Here is a 19,726-nt window from a genome sequence, read left to right as displayed (position 1 = left end):
AAATCTGAATGTTTATTCTACTGAAATCTTACTGATATGTCACTTGCATAATAATTGGAACGCGGTGTAGATTGCATTGGTCATTATGTAAATGATTTGACTGCGTCTGTGTTCAATAATTTGTGCGTCAGCAGTAGATCGCATGCAAAACTTGCCACTCCCATCGGTGCATTCATGGAATTGCGCTCTCACGCTAATTTGCCGCGTTTAGTAAATCTGGCCCTAACAATGCAGATTCAGTGCTGTGTAGAGATCTGAAACCTGACTAAAATGCATCTAAAATGATAAATGTATTTAGATAGAAGTAAAGCTGTGTAGACAACTCTCTCCAGAATCTCGGAGATAAAAGCCAATATCTAACCGATATCTGAAACATTAAAAATGAACATTTATGGGCTGATACTGATATATGGTGCATCCCTACAACTCAGTATCCAAATACAGAGACATCATTGCTGTAAGTGCGTGATTTTCAACCTTTCCCTAAAAACAGATCCCACACCCAAGCCTGCAATATCTCCAAAACAAGAACATCAATTCTGTGCAGCCTTGCAAACACTGCCGTCAGTCAACACAGTTCGTCAGCCCATTCTCTCTCTTCAACAGTGGCGTTTGGTGCTTTAGCAGCAGGGGGGAAAGTGAGCACTAAGATAAAGATGAAGATAAAAGCCGTCGGCCATGAGGAAAGAGGGACTCAGCTCAGTTTTCCAGCTGTTTGGAGTGCAGACGATCAGACACACATCAGTTCAGTAAAGGCACGAGAACGTCTCTCTTCACGTGAGCTTCGAGCAGCGACACCGTCCGTGATTACGAAGCTTTCGTCGGCATTTCGCCAACCACATCACCTGCGGCGGAGGAGTCTCACGTTCCCGCCGTTACGCATTATGATTGCGATTGAAAGAGTCCAAAACGGTGGCGTTAATGTTCCCGAACAGCCACTGCTGACTGGGTGACGTGGAGTCACAGGAGTTCATGAAAATCTTCTTCTGTGCAGCGTTGGAGTCGATGCAGCTGTTACTGATGGGGTGATAGATGCTCTTATCCTGTCAACACACACACATTATTATGGAGGCGTTTCAGAGAAACACTGACACTGATAGAGAGAAGAACTGGAACTGTGCAGAGCTCTTTCACGCTCAAACAGCAAGACTCTCAGGTCAGATCTGGACAAAAAGTGAAGGTGAAATACCTTCCGGTAGGCCCACAGCTGGTTGCCCTTCATCCCGTGGCAGTCGTAGAGCGTAACGGGGCTGTTGTGCGACACGGCGTCGAAGCAGACCTTCTTAGTGTGCAGCGGGTCTCCTACCCGTATATCTTCCCTCCAACCAAACGTGAACACCTGCATGACATCCAAACTCGTATTATTATTCACATAAAAGCGTTCGGGAACATTTAATATTCAGTGCATTTATAACACGTGAATCTCACCTGACCGTGACTCCAGCTCGGCTCGCCCTGCTCATTCAGACACTTCTCCAGACGGATCGGAGAGCCTGAGGAAAAGTGCTTGCTCTCCATGCAGAGACCGGTGCCGACGTTACGCAGCTGGAACACAAACACACATCACCAGTGATGGGAATAACGGCGTTATAAATAACTTTTACTTTTTTCAGTAACGAGTCAATCAAACGAATTACTTTTTCTCCCGTTACAACGCCGTTACTGTTACTGACAAAAAAAAATAAGTTTTTTTCTAGTCGACTAGTAGTTTTTCATTTAAGCCATTATTTGACTAATCACATTTATATTCATTTAACTTCTTAAATACTGGAGAGAATAAACCATAGTAATGAGCATTTAATATAGGCTATATAGCACTCAAGCGAACGCATAACGCTTGCCATAAAGAACCGGCAAAAGTAATGATGTGTAATGAAGTATGAATGTGACAAAAACAGCAAGGAGACATTTTAATTGTTTATTAATAAACGTTTTCTGAATCAGTGTCGGCTGCGAAGATGAAGTTGACATTGCTGACTCTCATCATCTCTGCATATTGGATGCGCCTAGAGAGAAAATGCATAATCAGTGTAGCCTATTTCTTTTCATTTTTAATTATTTCATTTTCGTTAAAGTGGATATTTCAAGCTTTCTATAGATATTTTTCTCATGTCTGTGAGGCAAGCAGCCGCTGAGTTTCAGTTCATTTAGCCTGTAAGTCTCGCTCCAGTTCACGCGCCAGTGATCGCGCCAGCGCCTCTGTCATGATTATATTTTCTGCTATATTTGCTTCTTATTTATTAAATCCAGGCACTTGGTTGAAGAAACATTGATTAAAATTACGATAAAATTTTTCAGATACAATGGCTACCAACACGTAGTACAGTTTAGAGAAATTTCATGTCGTGAGCAAGAGCGGATCATGAGTCGGATCAAGAATAATTTATTTTTAGACTTATATTTAATATTAGGGGATTCCAAATTATTTGACATATTTCAAATTTTTTTAAAGTAACGCAATAGTTACTTTCCCTGGTAATTAGTTACTTTTATAATTATGTAACTCCGTTACTATTTGTGAGAAGTAACTAGTAACTTTAACTAATTACTTTTTTAAAGTAACGTGCCCAACACTGCAAACATGGACTCAAAAGGCCACTGTACTAATGTTTGTCATAATAATGTCATTTCAGGATTATGTATATCGTTTTTTTCCCATAAATTTCATGTTTTTAGGTCTTGTACTCTTGTATCTCTCACCCTCTGCCTTTTTTGCAAGGGATTTATTTATATAAATGTTCATTTCCCTCCTTTCGTTCACTTTAATCCCTATATTCACGTCCTTTAATGTGTTAAAGTAGAAAACTGATGTAGATCATATATAATCTTACTGGTCAAAATAACAAATCATTAATAATTTATGCTTTTTGAATTTTGTAAATGTTGGTAAGAAATATTAGTCAATGCAACAAGTCGACAACTAAAAAAACAGTTTTGAATGACAAAAACTATGACATCAAGAATAAAAACTAGATGAAAATGTTAGATTTGGGAAGAGATCCAGTCATGTGTTTTATGTCACAGCAGTTAAATCTGTGTCTGTATTGCATGTTCAAACCTTAATATCATTCATATTAACAGGTTAATAGATGTTTTTTTTTTTTTTTTCAGGAGTATAAAAGGAGTTTGTAAATTTTAGAGAAATGTTTAATTGATGCATTACAATTTAACTAAACCCATTAGATTTTAGTCGAATAAAACTAGACTAAAATTAAATGGCATTTTAGTCAAAAGACTATGACTAAAACTAAATCAAAATTTGCTGTCAAAATTATCTCTGATTGTTGGTTAACTGGTCAGAAATGTTTTATCTCATGGGTTTCAGTTTTTATCGCTCCTCATGTTCAACTTTAACACAGTTTGTGCTCGTTTGGCGAGGTAAAACACGTCAAGTTTGATTGCATATCTGATTTCTCACATACGCCGGTAATTGAGTTTTGCTTTAAATGATTTTTTTATAATAAAGGGTGATGCCATTATAATTTATGTTTGTTTTACTCTTATATTTCTCATTCCTGTTTGGTTCTGAATACAGTTCACTTTAAAAGGATTTGTTGTGGAGTGACGGGAACTAAAACACAGGTTTATAGTGTTTATATGTAAATGTTTCATTTTGTATATTATATTTTTGCCATTAGTTCTGAATGTAAATGTAATAATAAAATACAACTTGTCAGTGCTTTTTTCCTCTCAACAGTGAAATTGACAACTTCAGTGCAGCTTATATTCATTTAATATTAAGCACACTGTAAAAAATGATCTTTTGAAGTTTTGATTTTGGATGAAATCGTGTTTGGCCATTAAAGCGCACCTCTCCCCAGGCAGCGGCTGGAGGCTCCACCGGCGGATAGTGTTTGGGAAGATCCCACGCCACCTCCGTCATGAACCACTTGAAGTTCTTGCAGTTCAGCCGGTTCCTCAGGTCCTTCTGCGCCGCCACGTCTCCAGCCGAGAGGTGTCGATACTCAGGCCTCCGCTGGTAGATGAACTCCGCGTACTCGTCCATCCACACCTCCGCCACGCGCTTCAGATTCTACGAGAGATCACATGATTTGCTCAGCGTGTTACTGAAACAGTGCTGCGGTTCATCACCATGTTTTCATATGACTGCTTTATACTAATACTGTATATCTACTCAATTCAAAGGCTCGTGGTGAAGTTCTTCTTTGGTCTTCGTTCAGGAAGCTGTAACATGTTAACAGTCTTTGTTCCGCTAGCTGGACACTTGGTGCTTTTTTATTGCCTTTTTTCTCCCATCAAAATCTCACAGGAAGCCCAATGTTTGTGATTAAGTTCAGACAGGGCATTTCCACGTGACAGTGAACAGATTGAAAATCAGTGCATTATAAGATGAAATGCTTTGTGGGAAGCGACACTCACCCTGGCGAGACTCACTCCTCCCGGCACTTTATAAGGCACGTACTTCCTGTAAATGTGACCCACTCGAGAGCAGGGAATGTCCTCCATACGGCCTCCACACATCCACACCTCAGAAACACACCAACACATCGAGTCACACGAGTAAACGAAACACAAGCACTGCTCTGTGTGTATAATATTCGTATATAATCTTATATAATAAAGATGACCATAAAATAGGCCCATATGATTTACTTTAATGCTGTGAAAATTTATAATATAATATAATATAATATAATATAATATAATATAATATAATATAATATAATATAATATAATATAATTCAATATAATATAATATAATATAATATAATATAATATAATATAATATAATATAATTAAACCCATACACCTTCATTCCGTATGGACTTTATATATATATATATATATATATATATATATATATATATATATATATATATATATATATATTATTTATTTATTTATTTTTTGGCAAAATGTGTTTGAAATTGCACAAATATTGTGGTTCTCAAATAATTAAGATTAGATTGAATAACCTCAATCAATAATCTCGACAGGCCTAATTATTTTCACAATCAGAGATGATATGCTTTTATTATTTAGTCACATGAAAGGGAAGTTGCGCTATTTTTTTTTGCTGTGTATCCGAGTGAAACGCTTCTGGAACAAGAACAATTGTAGGGCGGGGCTTGATTTTGTCTGTGGGGAATTGATTGGATGGTTGTGGTTTGCTATTGGTGGATCTCATGTGAGTGACAGGTTGCCCCGCCCTCATCATCAGAGAAGAGACGAAAACCTCATAATCTCAAGATTATAAGGAACATGAATTTAACCCAATAATAATGTGCACCAATAAATCATTTAGAATAAACACTGAAATATTCCATTAAAAACGAAGAACGGACAACTTTGATTTCATGGTGACTTTAAGTGTTGTCACACAATCAGGAGTCGCTCCTCATCAGATGTGCAGAAATGTCAATAACAGAGAAAGTTCTGGATATCTCAGTTCATTTTGGAGCAGCTTGGGAAATATTGTAGGGTTTCTTGAATCCACCAGGTGTCACTATAACTGACTTTATTGTGAATGTAGTGACATGCCTACAGAAAATGCCTGGATGAGCAGTTTTCTTTCCTGTGTTGATGTACATGCTGTTGATAAGTTGAGGTGGGATATTTATGGAATATCGCAGTATTTATTATAAATGATTTATCGGTGCACATCATTATTGTTCATGTGTCCTCCTACATGGGAAGCCTATTAGAATCACTGGCCAATCAGAGGCCTTCAAATGAGTCACGACTGTTCAGGGTTTAAACACTTCACGGGGAAATAAGATCCCATCACTGATCAGGATGCAGAAGAGACTTGACGTGGACACACTGTGATCTGATTGGCTGAAGGCATGCTGATGCCTGCTGGTATATTAGACCAGGCCACAGCTATTACCTTGAATGAGATCTCATATTGCTCTCCTCCCCAGATCTCCAGTCCCGTGTCATATCCTCCCAGCTCCCAGAACCACTTCCTGTCCACAGCGAAGAGACCGCCGGCCATCACAGGGGACCTTACAGGGAAGAGGAGAACAAACGGCTCCAACTGTGTGTAAAACTCCTGTTATAATCAAGCAGGCTGACTACACTGCACAATCAATCTCTTATTTTCTAAAGAAAAACACAAGAATATTTTTCTCTAATTTTCCATGTGTTTTCCAATTAGCCATCGATTTTTCCAGGTTTTCCAGGATGCGTGGGAAACAGTTTTTCTGGAGTAAACCCTGTTGAATTTGCATCTAGAATGTAAACTGATGATTGATTTATATCCGTTTTGCTTTTTGACCAAGTGTGAATGGAATTTGCAAACGCAATCAGACAGAGATCCGATCGCTCGGGACGCATGAGACGCATCTGCAGGGTTTTTAAAAAATAAATAAAAAAGGGATGAGTCAGAATTATAAAATATTATATCTTATCCTAATTGTTTAGATGTTTTGTTTTCGATCCACCAGCTGAATGAAAACGGCAGTAAATGCTGCTTATGGAACAGCAGAAATATAGCGGTTACCCTGGTTATTCCCGTATAAAAAGCAGCTGCGCGTTTTAGAAATGCCACGAGTTTGCACGTATTATATAAACACCATAAAGTAAACCGTATCATAACTCCTCAACAATAAATGTGGGCCATTCGTTGATCGTGAACTACTCAGAAAGCGCGAGTCTGTAGAACGAGCATCAGCGCCACGTTTTGACTTTGAAACTTGCAGCGCTCACGATTAAATCATCGCCTTCTAAAGTTTAATCATCAATTTAAGCTGTATCACGTTTCCTGCTTTTCTGTCCCCAAATTTAAGACCTCTTGAAATGAAAATAAAGACTTTTCTTAATGTGTTTAAGATATTTAAGACTTTTTAGGGACCCTGATGAAGAGTAAATATTCCAAATATTGACCTGAAGTGCCAACCACAATAATAAAATGTTTTACAGAAAAAATAAAATGTTTTACAGAAAAATAAATGCATGCATGCAATTATTAGCCACACACAGTCTGGTAGAGTCACTCACTCAAAAGGGTCGCTGGGGTCCGATTTCTCCAGCTGAGGTGGGATAGGGATGCGTTTGTAGTACATCTCCCAGTCAAAAGCCCCTCGCATGGCATCGCCGGCCTGCGTCTCGTAGCCAAAGTTATCGTGGTCGATCACATCGATCATAGGACACACGATTGTCTTCCGGTTCTGCGCGATGCGATCTGAAGGAGGAAAGACAATCAATAATCCACTGCCATCGAATCAGGGTTCAGTCGTACAGGAGGTATTGGTTTTACCCAGTAACGGAGGCAGCCAGTTGACGTTGGCCTCGCAGTGAGAGTCCAGAAACGTGATGACATCACCCTTGGCTGCGGCGGCGCCCAGCAGTCTGGTCCTGATCAGACCCTCGCGCTTCTTAGTCCGCAGGATCCGCACCTTGGGCAGTCGCACCATGTACTCCTCCAGAGGGGCCTTCAGATGCTCTAGGAGGGAACAGACGACTGTGTTTAGGCTTCCTGAACACAAGAGGGTTTTGTCCTCCTTACAAAGGCATTTCAACAATATCAAAGTCTTTAGTATACATGTGTCAGGAAATCAATGTTAACGTGGACATATCATGAAAATCTGACTTTTCCCGTGTTTAAGTGCTATAATCGGGTCCCGGTGCATCTACCAACCCAGAAAATGTGAAAATGTCGACTCCGGTTTGAACAATGTAAGGCTGAACACTGTCGTCATTTTGACTGCGTGAGATTCTCCAGCTTTGTTGAGCTGTTAAAGCTCCGCCCTCTTCTGGAAAGCTGCCCAGCTCATTTGCATTTAAAGGGACACACACAAACGGAGTGTTTTTGCTCACACCCAAATAGGGGCAAATTTGACAAGCTATAATAAATGATCTGTGGGGGATTTTGAGCTGAAACTTCACACACACATTCTGGAGACACCAGAGACTGATATTACGTCTGCAGTGTAGGACAGGTTTGGTAGGTTTAAGGGTGTAATTACAGTGCAATTATAGATGTAACTAGATTAAAAAGTTTGTCGAGACAAACTTTAAGTTGGCTTGAAAAAGCCTAGCCAGAAAGTTTAAAGTAGTTTATAAAGTTTAAAGTTTGAAAGTTTTCAGTTTGAAAGTTTCAGTTTTAGTGTAGTAGTTTTGATAGATAGATAGATAGTTAGTCAGGGTACTCAAGGTGGTTACTAGGATTTTACTATGCGGTTGCTAAGGTACTTAGGATGGTTGCTAGGCTGTTGCTATGTGGTTGCTAGGGTACTCGGGGTGGTTGCTAAGGTGTTGCTATATGGTTGCCAGGGTACTCGGGGTGGTTGCTAGGGTGTTGCTATATGGTTGCTAGGGTACACGGAGTAGTTGCTAAGGTGTTGCTATGCGGTTGCTAGGGTGTTCTGGGTGATTGTTAGGTGGTTGCTATGGTAACCTGGGTGGTTGCTATGATGTTGCTAGGTGGTTGGTAGTTGTCACAGATGGTTACTATGGAGTTTTTATGGAGTTTTTATAGTTATTAGCATGTTTTTAACCCACTTTAACACTTAGCTAATCATTATTAGCATGTAGTTATTCACTGCTAGCATGTGTAGCATGTTGGAAGTCCAGATTGCTAGCATGAGTCAAAAAATCCAACCGCCATGTTTCTACATGTTTCTACGATGTCCTGATGCAGAGATATAGATTTTGCAAAACGGTTGCTAGGGTACTCTGTTTGGTTGCTAGGGAGTTGGTTACTAAGAAGTGATAGATAGATAGATTTAATTTGATAGATAGATAGATAGATGTAATTACAGAAATTAAGTACAGCTATAATTATATGCAGCATTTTAAAGTACAATGTAAAAGCATGTACGCACACAATAACTGCATCGTATCAAATGATTAATTTAAATGATAGTTACAGACACGCCATATAAAGTGGGACCAATAAACTTAAATTTGATTCTACTATTCATATTGCATCTTTGCCACAAAGAAGTGCACTTAGTTTTGTTTTGAAACATGTTGTTTGTCAAATGTGTTATCACTAATTATTTACCTTATATTTATGTGCTATAAAAAGCTTTCAGATGAAGTGCGGCCAGTGTTTCAGCGTGAGATCATCGATGTATAATCACCTAGAGTCTGGGCCGGACACGAATACTGTGTGTGTGTGTGAGATGAAACCGAAACACTTGGCTAAAACATATTCATGTTTGACTAAAAGAAGCGACAGCCCTCAAATCTGAGCTATAGAGAGCGGATTACGGCCTTCAGCAGTCTGGAGCTTATGCAAACATGTGACAAACGAGGATCATCTGGCTGAAAACACCAGCTTAAATCTGTCATGCATATAAATCCCGCCGGCTGAGTTACTGGAGATGTTGAGGCTGGGAAAGTGACCACAAACTGACAGTGATTTCATCACGACATTCAGCTCAGCTCAGTTATTTATAATGATGGCAGGTGATCCTCGGTCCACATATTCATCATAATGAATCGGGAATGAGCAGAACAGCCTTCGCTGCTCGTACCTTTGTCACTGAAGTCGTCCACGAGGACGATCTCCGCGATGAGCTGCGGCGGCGAGCGGTTGAGGACGCTGTGAACGGTGCGCAGCAGCGACGACCAGCCCTCGTTGTGGAAGGGGATGATGATGCTGGTGGTGGGAAGATCTTCAGCATACAGCTTCGTCTTACAGCTGCACACACACACACACACACACACACACACACACACACAGTTACAGCTCCATGCTTTGCCTTCGTTTGGAACCATTTTCATTGGTGGAGGAAAAATATATGCACAATTATTCAAAAGCATGCATCAAATTTTAGTCTCAGAAGAAGAAGGTTCTGAGGTTTATGATGTCTGATTGGACGAACACTAAGACAATAAAAAGATCAAATGACAGCAAATCTCTCAGAATTGCACTCTAGTTTCTAGTCAAAATGCTCAAAGCATAGATACACAGTCATGGAAAACCTGGAAATAACAAAGAATTTTAAAATTGTGATTTCAAGGCCATGAAAAATTATGCAAATGAATTTTTTTTTTTTTTTTTTGTGAAATATGGAATAGTTTTGCTCAGTCATTACCAGCATATTGAACTCTTTGTTCTGAAAATAGCCTTTATCAACAGTATAGTTGAGGACACAAGTTTACACACCTCTTGCTGAATCTGCAAAATGTTAATTATTAAAGAAAATAAATAAGAGCGCTGCATGTTTGTTTTTATGTAGTACTGCCCAGAATAAGCTATTGTATATATATTTATATAGTCCACAAGATAAAATAATACCTGAATTTGCAAGAATGAACCATTTCAAAAGTTTAAATACTCTTAATTCCTAATAAATTGTATTGTTACACACATTTCTAACAGTGACTGTATGATACTGAGATCCACAGGACAACTTTTACACATTCGTTGACGCTCAAGAAGCTTCTGATCATCCAGGTAAATGTAAATTCAGCTATTATTTTGTCTTGTAAAGTATACTGTTCAAAAGTGTGGGGTCTGTAATATTTTTAAATGTCTCTTCTGCACATTTATTTGATCAAATATACAGTAAAAATAGTGAAATATTATTCCAGTGTAAATCAGCTGTTTTCTATGTGAATATATAGTAAAGTGTAATTTATTCCTGTGATCAAAGCTGAATTTTCAGCATCATTACTCCAGTCTTCAGTGTCACATGATCCTTCAGAAATCATTCTGATATGATGATTTGATGCTCAAGAAACATTTATGATTATTATCAACTTCAGATTTATGTGGTAGTTTGGAGTAAAAAAAAAAAAAATGAAAAGAAAATAATACTTTTATTCATCAAGGACACATTAAACTGATCAAAAGTGACAGTAAAGACATTTATAATGTTACAAAACATTCTATTTCAAATAAATGCTGTTCTTTTAGAACCTTCTATTCATCAGAGAATCATGAAAAATAAAACTGATCACGGTTACCGTGTGTCGTCTCCTCTCTGCTGACATCTCGTTACTCCTAACTAGGTTCAGATCTCTCTCCAGTTCTCCTAAATAATTCAGGAGCTCAGACCGAATCTTGACACGCATGAACCTTCATGAATCACACTTATTCTCAAGTCCAGGAATAAGAGTAAAATTACGTAATTCTTAAATTTCTTAAAATGCAGCTTTATACATAGACATCTAGCAAATATTCACAAAATAGTCTGAGTGTTGAATTTTCAACAGTGTTTCTCAGAAAACACTTCTTGCAAATTTATTTGTAAATTAGACACAAAAAGTAGTGTAGTTTGCACTACTGGATATTAATGCCGGTTGTTTAACATTCCAATCATAAAACTGTAATATTAAATGTTTAGTTAATATTAAACACTCTTTTACAGTTAAAATGAAGCCTCACGCAGGAAATCACACTCGTCATCTGTGAACAGTAAAGCCCCGCCTACTTTGATCTGATTGGCTGTCTCAGTCATGTTGACATTAGAGCGCTGAGGCAGAGCAGAAGTGTCACTTTTAAAACGTTTACTCATCCAAACCACAAACAGATGGAGTTCAGCGGAGCAGCGCAAGAATATCACATACTGAGGGACATTTCTGATGTCTATGACGGTCACGGTCCTGAAGAGAGGAATGAAGAACGGCTCAGAGCATCAACATTAACATGTTCACAAAAATGCTGCCAGCTCTCTTTTTGCCAACCCTACACTGAACCGTCAAGTTAAACTAGTTTGTCTACTAGTGTGTAAAAATATTTGGAATTGAGCAACTGGAACTCAAATTTGCATTTTCCGTTCGCTATTACTATCTAAATAAAAGAGTGCCACTGTATCAACTCTGTAAACGCAGCTGAGGTGTTACTGAATCATGGACGAAAACCACCCAAACAAATGTAAAAGTGCCCATTATTCACTGCGCCTGTTTTATTGTCGTTTCCAGTGGATCTTTTGCTCCTGGACTGTACAATGTAAGGAGGAAATGCTGCTTTAGTGGATGATTCAGTAACGTATTGATCCTAATGTGATCCGAAGCTGAAGTGAACAGAAGAACACAGCAAATATGACTGATGAAACATAACGAGAGACGGATTACGGCAGTCAGAAGAGAGAAAGAAAGTAAATGTACTGCTGTGAGGTGAATTTAATTATTAAATATTTTATTTATTTTAATTATTTAATTATTAAACATTTAAATATTAAATATTACACTTCTGTCTAACTAGATTATTACAAATTCCTGAACAGAAACTCTTGGTACTAATATATTTTAGAGCTGAGCCTTTTTCCGGGCCTGAATATACATCACAATTTTGAGATTTCCTGTCATTATTTTCCATGACTGTACATGCTGAGCTGATGTGATGTAAATGACAGGAATTCAATATGTAATATGTCACACAGAAGAAACTCTACTAGTGATCTACACAGCGAACTTACACTAAAGTTCAATGCAACACACTGTTAATGTGCTGTAATGTGCGTTAAAGAGCAGGAATCCCGGCAGATGAGTGATTAATACGGAGTAGGAAGAAGAAAAGCTCTCACTTTGGGTGTCTGATATCAGGCAGGGATCTGTTGAGGGCGATCCTGTTACTGACGAATATGTTGAAGCCGTTCTCTCTGTAGGCCTGATCCACGCGGTCCGAGTCGCTCAGCGGGTACGGCCTGCCCTGCTCACCCACACCTGCGGACACACGACCACATGACCACAGTCACTACACAGAGTTAAACACGGACAGACACCATTCATAAAAATGAATTTACTGTATAACGCGGAATGTTTCAGAATTTGTCAAATTTTGGATTAATAAATTAAAAGTTGCAATATGGACTAGTGTCTGTGAATATTAAACCGCAGAAAGATTTAGATTTAAATACAGTACAGACCAAAAGTTTGGAACCACTAAGATTTTTAATGTTTTTAAAAGAAGTTTCGTCTGCTCACCAAGGCTACATTTATTTAATTAAAAATACAGTAAAAACAGTAATATTGTGAAATATTATTACAATTTAAAATAACTGTTTTCTATTTGAATATATTTTACAAAGTAATTTATTCCTGTGATGCAAAGCTGAATTTTCAGCATCGTTACTCCAGTCTTCAGTGTCACATGATCCTTCAGAAATCATTCTAATATGCTGATTTGCTGCTCAATAAACATTTATGATTATTATCAATGTTGAAAACAGTTGTGTACTTTTTTTTTTTCAGGATTCCTTGATGATTAGAAAGTTCAAAAGAACAGCATTTATCTGAAATACAAAGCTTCTGTAGCATTATACACTACCGTTCAAAAGTTTGGGGTCAGTAAGAATTTTTTTTTTTATTTTTTTGAAAAGAAATTAAAGAAATGAATACTTTTATTCAGCAAGGATGCATTAAATCAATCAAAAGTGGCAGTAAAGACATTTATAATGTTACAAAAGATTAGATTTCAGATAAACACTGTTCTTTTGAACTTTCTATTCATCAAATAATCCTGAAAAAAAATATTGTACACAAATATTTTGTACAATTGTACACATTAAATGTTTCTTGAGCAGCAGATCAGCATATTAGAATGATTTCTGAAGGATCATGTGACACTGAAGACTGGAGTAATGATGCTGAAAATTCAGCTTTGATCACAGGAATAAATTACTTTGTCAAATATATTCAAATAGAAAACAGTTATTTTAAATTGTAATAATATTTCACAATATTACTGTTTTTACTGTATTTTTAATTAAATAAATGTAGCCTTGGTGAGCAGACGAAACTTCTTTTAAAAACATTAAAAATCTTAGTGGTTCCAAACTTTTGGACTGTACTGTATGAATCCTGCATGTTCTGTGTGTCTCTGTAAATGAACGGAGCAAACGCGCGGTTTCGTTTACTACACGTACTGAAGCACGCGTGACGCTCGTCTGCGTCTCACTGTATGAACACACGAACATAGGAAAAACTCGTCATATCATAAACACACAGAAACTCAAAGATCTTCACTGCAACCCGCCAAAATAAAAGTTCAGTTTAACTTGAAGAAATTGTGACAAATATATTACTGTACAGTAGAATATACGTCTTAATGTACTACTACTGCTACTAATAATAATACAATTATTATTGAAACTTTATTTTTTTAAAGGAATATTCACACAATTTTTCTTCCATGTTTTAAACCTCTGTTGTGCAGCACTTTGTTTGCCAAAAAATGAAAGGGTTCATTTAATTTTCATTTGAATGAAAGATAAATTAAATGTTGTATGCCTGCATTTAATTACCAGAAAAATTAAAATACACAACACTGACTTTCTGACAAAACTAAACATTTTATAGGGCCCTATTATTGTAAACAAATTAATAAATTAAGTTGTTTTTATGAATTCAATTAATTAGACATGTTTTTGATTAAACCATTAAAATGGAATACAGAAAAATTAAAAAGGAAAACAGAATTTGGTACAAATAAAACGGATTTTGAGGAAAAATAAAATGTATTTCATAGGGCTCTAAAATTTAATTTTTGATAAATTGCTGTTTAATTGTATAAGTTTTATGACAATTATTTAGACATGGTTTTTGATTAATAAAATTTAATTTAACGATTAAAACGGAGTCCAGAAAAATTAAAACAGAAGAAAAAAAAAAAACAGAATCCAGAAAAATTTAAATGGAAAAAATGGAATTTGGGGAAAAAATGTGACGTATTTCATAGAGCTCTAAAATTTAATTTTTGATAAATTGCTGTTTAATTGTATAAGTTTTATGACAATCATTTAGACATGGTTTTTGATTAATAAAATGTAATTTAACGATTAAAACAGAAAAATTAAAACAGAAAAAAAAAAAACAATCCAGAAAAATTAAAATGGAAAAAATGGAATTTGGGGAAAAAATATGACGTATTTCATAGGGCCCTTTATTATCCAATCTGTAACTCTACATTAGGATTTCAGCTGAATAAACCCAATATTTGGGAACTGTCGAAATGACTAAAATCCATCTTTTCACCATGTATTTATATTGATCACACGCATCTTTCAGTAACAACAAATCCAACTTAATCTTTTCCAGACAAACTCTTGATTGAACTAGAGGACTGGTGTCCGGGAGATCGCCGGATTAATCCCAGGCAAAGAGAAAACGCCTACAGGACTCTCAAACATGTCAGTTTTAGTCCTTGACCTGTGACCTAAACTATCCCTGTCAGTGATTCCCATCACGTGACGTACCTGAGCGCGCCGCTTCACTCTTAATAACCGCATAGTCATGCCAGTCCCGTCTCCGAACGCCGGCGTTCTGCACTTGTCTGTGTCCGTTCGGTCTCTGAAAACACAAAGATTGTTTGAGTAGAGCGTTAGCTGCAGTGTGAAGCGATGTGTGCTTCATATACAAACAGATGAAGTTATTAATCATCAGCATCTCCTGATGAAACATTCAGTGTTAAACTTCATCTGCAGAAACACCCATGCTGCTCGTTTCTCTCCAGTACGGCAGTGTACATTTAATTAAACAAAATGTGGAGTGTGTAATGAGGATGATTGACAAACAGGGATGCAGTGTGGTTTACAGCGACGTGTCTGTGTTTAAATGCAAACAGCGTCCACACCTCTTTAAATGACACGTACAGCTCATCGTCCAAAAACAAGTTCTGGGCAACAAACTCAAGCATTGTGGCAGATCAGATGAATGTATTATCAGAGATACGGGAGTGTCGTGGATTGAGAAGGGATAAACCCGAATAAACCCCGTCACTGCTGGATCTCAGGGTCTTCACTGGGAAACAGAGGCGCTAACAGACCGCGGCCTGGACGAGAGCCAGCGGCCGACAGCACGTGCCGCGAGAGCAGCAAACAACACCGTCTTTCAAAAGCACCGCTCACATCCTCTCTCTCTTCCTGTTCAATAAATCATCTTCATTATCCTCATATCATTCCTGGCCAGTGAATCTAGAGACTTATTCAACATGTGACCGTACGAACCACAGATCAGACAGAGATCTCTAAAGTGCCGGTGTTTCAATATGATGTTGCTGGTCTATTCGCTGCTTTGCATATCTGCATGCATTCTGTGTAAAACACTAGCTGCATGTCAACACAGTACATTATAACTGAATATACACAAGCACAATTCATTCAGAATTCCTGGGAGAACTCATGGACCCACGATGCTCTGTTCTGGGTTTTATGACGATCTGAACTGGTCCGAAACAACACAATCAACATAATCAGGGCCTTTCAATCTACTTGATGCCAAATATAATGATTCCTTTGCTTCCTAAAATATAAAAGGTAGCTGCATATTTTTATTTTACTTACACTGTGTTTGAAAAATATATTTCCAAAATTAAACAAATGGCTTTTATTTGTCGCGGTACTAAAATAAAAAGTGATCAAAATCAATAACGCTCTGAAGCAAGTTCAGCCAAAACTGAAATTTCTGTCATTTATTACTCACCCTCATGCCGTTCCACACCCGTAAGTCATTCGTTCATCTTCAGAACACAAATTAAGATATTTTTGATGAAATCCGATGGCTCTGTGAGGCCTGCATAGCCAGCAATGACATTTCCTCTCTCAAGATCCATTAATGTACTAAAAACATATTTAAATCAGTTCATGTGAGTACAGTGGTTCAATATTAATATTATAAAGTGACGAGAATATTTTTGGTGCGCCAAAAAAACAAAATAACGACTTATATAGTGATGGCCGATTTCAGGAAGCTTCGGAGCGTTATGAATCAGCGTGTCGAATCATGATTCGGATCGCGTGTCAACCTGCTGAAATCATGTGACTTTGGCGCTCCGAACCGCTGATTCGACACAAAAGATTCATAACGCTCCGAAGCTTCCTGAAGCAGTGTTTTGAAATCGGCCATCACTATATAAGTCGTTATTTTGTTTTTTTGGCGCACCAAAAATATTCTCGTGGCTTTATAATATTAATATTGAACCACTGTACTCACATGAACTGATTTAAATATGTTTTTAGTACATTAATGGATCTTGAGAGAGGAAATGTCATTGCTCAGGCCTCACTGAGCCATCGGATTTCATCAAAAATATCTTAATTTGTGTTCTGAAGATGAACGAAGGTCTTACGGGTGTGGAACGACATGAGGGTGAGTAATTAATGACATTATTTTCATTTTTAGTTGAACTAACCCTTTAATTTCAGATAGAAAAAAAATAATTTTAACAGAAAATGTTCAGGTTTATATACATTGATAATTCTTTTTAACCCAATAACCACAAAAAAGAAAAGTGAACCAAAATCTCCACTAGGTCTTGTTTTGAAACCTTTTAAATTTCACAAAGATAGTGTCTAAAGTCAGTTCATTATCGGACAGTGAACTTCGTTCAAAAGAACCATATAATTATTACTGATCAATAACTTATTACCATGTTGATAAGCCTGTCTACAGCGAGCGACGCGACGAAACTTCAGCGCTCAGGTCGCGTCGCGTTCCTCGTTTGCGGTTTATAAAGCGGTGAATGGAGTCAGAGACGGTTCCGGCCCGTGTCAGCCCGTACAGGGCTCTGAATGCTGCGGTACCTGTATGGGCGCGAGCCCGGTTTCGTCCGGAGAGCTGCTGTCGAACATTCGCTCCAGATACACGGACCATAACCCAACGTTGGGTAAGAAGAGAAAGGCCACGATGAGCAGCAGCGATATCTGCAGTAATCTCTTCTGTTTCCGCCGCATCTCTGTGTCTCTCTAATGTTTACTCCGTCTTCAGTAAAACAAGACAAACTCACACAAGTGCTGAACTTCAGTTCACTGTCGTTACTGTCAGAACTTCCGCTTTCATGGACTGAACCACCTCAGCCTCGAGGACGGGGGAGAGTTCAAGACTAGTTTCAGTGAATGTGACTTCAGAAGTAGAGTATACTCGGTTATATCGTGAGAATCTGAGTGAAGATCAACTCACAATAGATTTCATAAAAAAAAGAAAAAGAAAAAAAAACAGTTGATTAACGATTTAGCGTCGTGTAGTTTGTCAAGTAATGTTGACTGATGTCTTTCATGAATGAGGGCGGTTTTTCTGCTGTTTAACTTCATCCCACCCTCATTTCAGGGAGGTAAATAAAACATAATAGCTAAAAAAGCAAAACACAGCATGACTAATAAAAGAAATTTTTTTATATATAGTTCACTTACATGCAACAGCTGTCCTCTAAACAACATAAAAACAAAAATCACACACAAAAAATCATTTTCATATAGCTTCTTCAAAGAAGAACATTCTTTTATATATATATATATATATATATATATATATATATATATATATATATATATATACAGTACAGTCCAAAAGTTTGGAACCACTAAGATTTTTAATGTTTTTAAAAGAAGTTTCGTCTGCTCACCAAGGCTACATTTATTTAATTAAAAATACAGTAAAAACAGTAATATTGTGAAATATTATTACAATTTAAAATAACTCTGTACTATTTGAATATATTTGACAAAGTAATTTATTCCTGTGATGCAAAGCTGAATTTTCAGCATCATTACTCCAGTCTTCAGTGTCACATGATCCTTCAGAAATCATTCTAATATGCTGATCTGCTGCTCAATAAACATTTAATGTGTACAATTGTACAAAATATTTGTGTACAATATTTTTTTTCAGGATTATTTGATGAATAGAAAGTTCAAAAGAACAGTGTTTATCTGAAATCTAATCTTTTGTAACATTATAAATGTCTTTACTGCCACTTTTGATTGATTTAATGCATCCTTGCTGAATAAAAGTATTCATTTCTTTAATTTCTTTTCAAAAAAATAAAAATAAAAATTCTTTTGTTTCTTTAATTCTTTTTCAAAAACTTTTGAACGGTAGTGTATAATGCTACAGAAGCTTTGTATTTCAGATAAATGCTGTTCTTTTGAACTTTCTATTCATCAAGGAATCCTGATGAAAACTGTTTTCAACATTGAAAATAATCATAAATGTTTATTGAGCAGCAAATCAGCATATTAGAATGATTTCTGAAGGATCATGTGACACTGAAGACTGGAGTAATGATGCTGAAAATTCAGCTTTGCATCACAGGAATAAATTACTTTGTCAAATATATTTGAATAGTACACAGTTATTTTAAATTGTAATAATATTTCACAATATTACTGTTTTTTTACTGTATTTTTAATTAAATAAATGTAGCCTTGGTGAGCAGACAAAACTTCTTTTAAAAACATTAAAAATCTTAGTGGTTCCAAACTTTTGGACTGTACTGTATATATATATATATATATATAATTATACCCTACAAAATATACAGAGGTCTAAAGCAGTGGTTCCCAAACTTTTTAGCGTGGAGTACCCCCTGAAGAGATCACCATCCTTCTGTGTACCCCCTGCAGTCACACCTTTACCATTAAGGGACAATATTTGCCCCCTAAATTGATTTTCCAGTGCAAATTTTTACCTTTATGAATAACTTTATAAAATAAATAATGTTTTAAATGAAAATGTTCAATAGAGAAATATGCAATGATGGTAAAACTAAGTAAAACTTTTAAATATTAAACTAAAACCGCCAGTAGGTGGCAGCAAGTCACTGTTTTATGAGTGAGTCATTGAATCATTCATTCAGTAACGAAGCAAGTGGCTGTGAATGAATCATTGAATCATTGACTCTCACGATTCGTTCAAAGCGGCAGAATTGTTCACGAAACAGACGTGAGTTGAAGTTCTGCTGTGTTTTTCGTTAGAACTATTATTTAATTGCAAAATAGAGTAAATACTGACAGTACTGTGTTTAAAATGTACATTTTATTTTTTGACCTGTTGTATAATAGCGTTACGTTTGCAGTTAGGGGTGTAACAA

General features: G+C 36.9%; 1 protein-coding gene across 1 annotated transcript; it reads right to left on the bottom strand.

Annotated features, from left to right (window-relative positions):
- On the bottom strand, nt 1–17,754 carry galnt10 (UDP-N-acetyl-alpha-D-galactosamine:polypeptide N-acetylgalactosaminyltransferase 10 (GalNAc-T10)). The gene is made up of 12 exons (XM_048166691.1): nt 17,442–17,754; nt 15,117–15,210; nt 12,447–12,585; nt 9,447–9,613; nt 7,223–7,408; nt 6,964–7,147; nt 5,852–5,969; nt 4,381–4,488; nt 3,812–4,033; nt 1,429–1,545; nt 1,190–1,339; nt 1–1,043 (listed from the first exon to the last, which is right to left on the bottom strand). The coding sequence occupies exons 1-12, from the start codon at nt 17,589–17,591 to the stop codon at nt 876–878; spliced, it is 1,803 nt and encodes a 600-aa protein (XP_048022648.1). The 5' UTR covers nt 17,592–17,754; the 3' UTR covers nt 1–875.
- Between the last annotated feature and the right edge of the window lie 1,972 nt (nt 17,755–19,726).

The sequence above is a fragment of the Megalobrama amblycephala genome, linkage group LG18 (genome assembly GCF_018812025.1).
Source record: "Megalobrama amblycephala isolate DHTTF-2021 linkage group LG18, ASM1881202v1, whole genome shotgun sequence".
NCBI classification, from domain to species: Eukaryota; Metazoa; Chordata; class Actinopteri; order Cypriniformes; family Xenocyprididae; genus Megalobrama; species Megalobrama amblycephala.
Note: the sequence above shows the minus strand (reverse complement) of the source record. Positions and strands in the feature narration are given on the sequence as shown.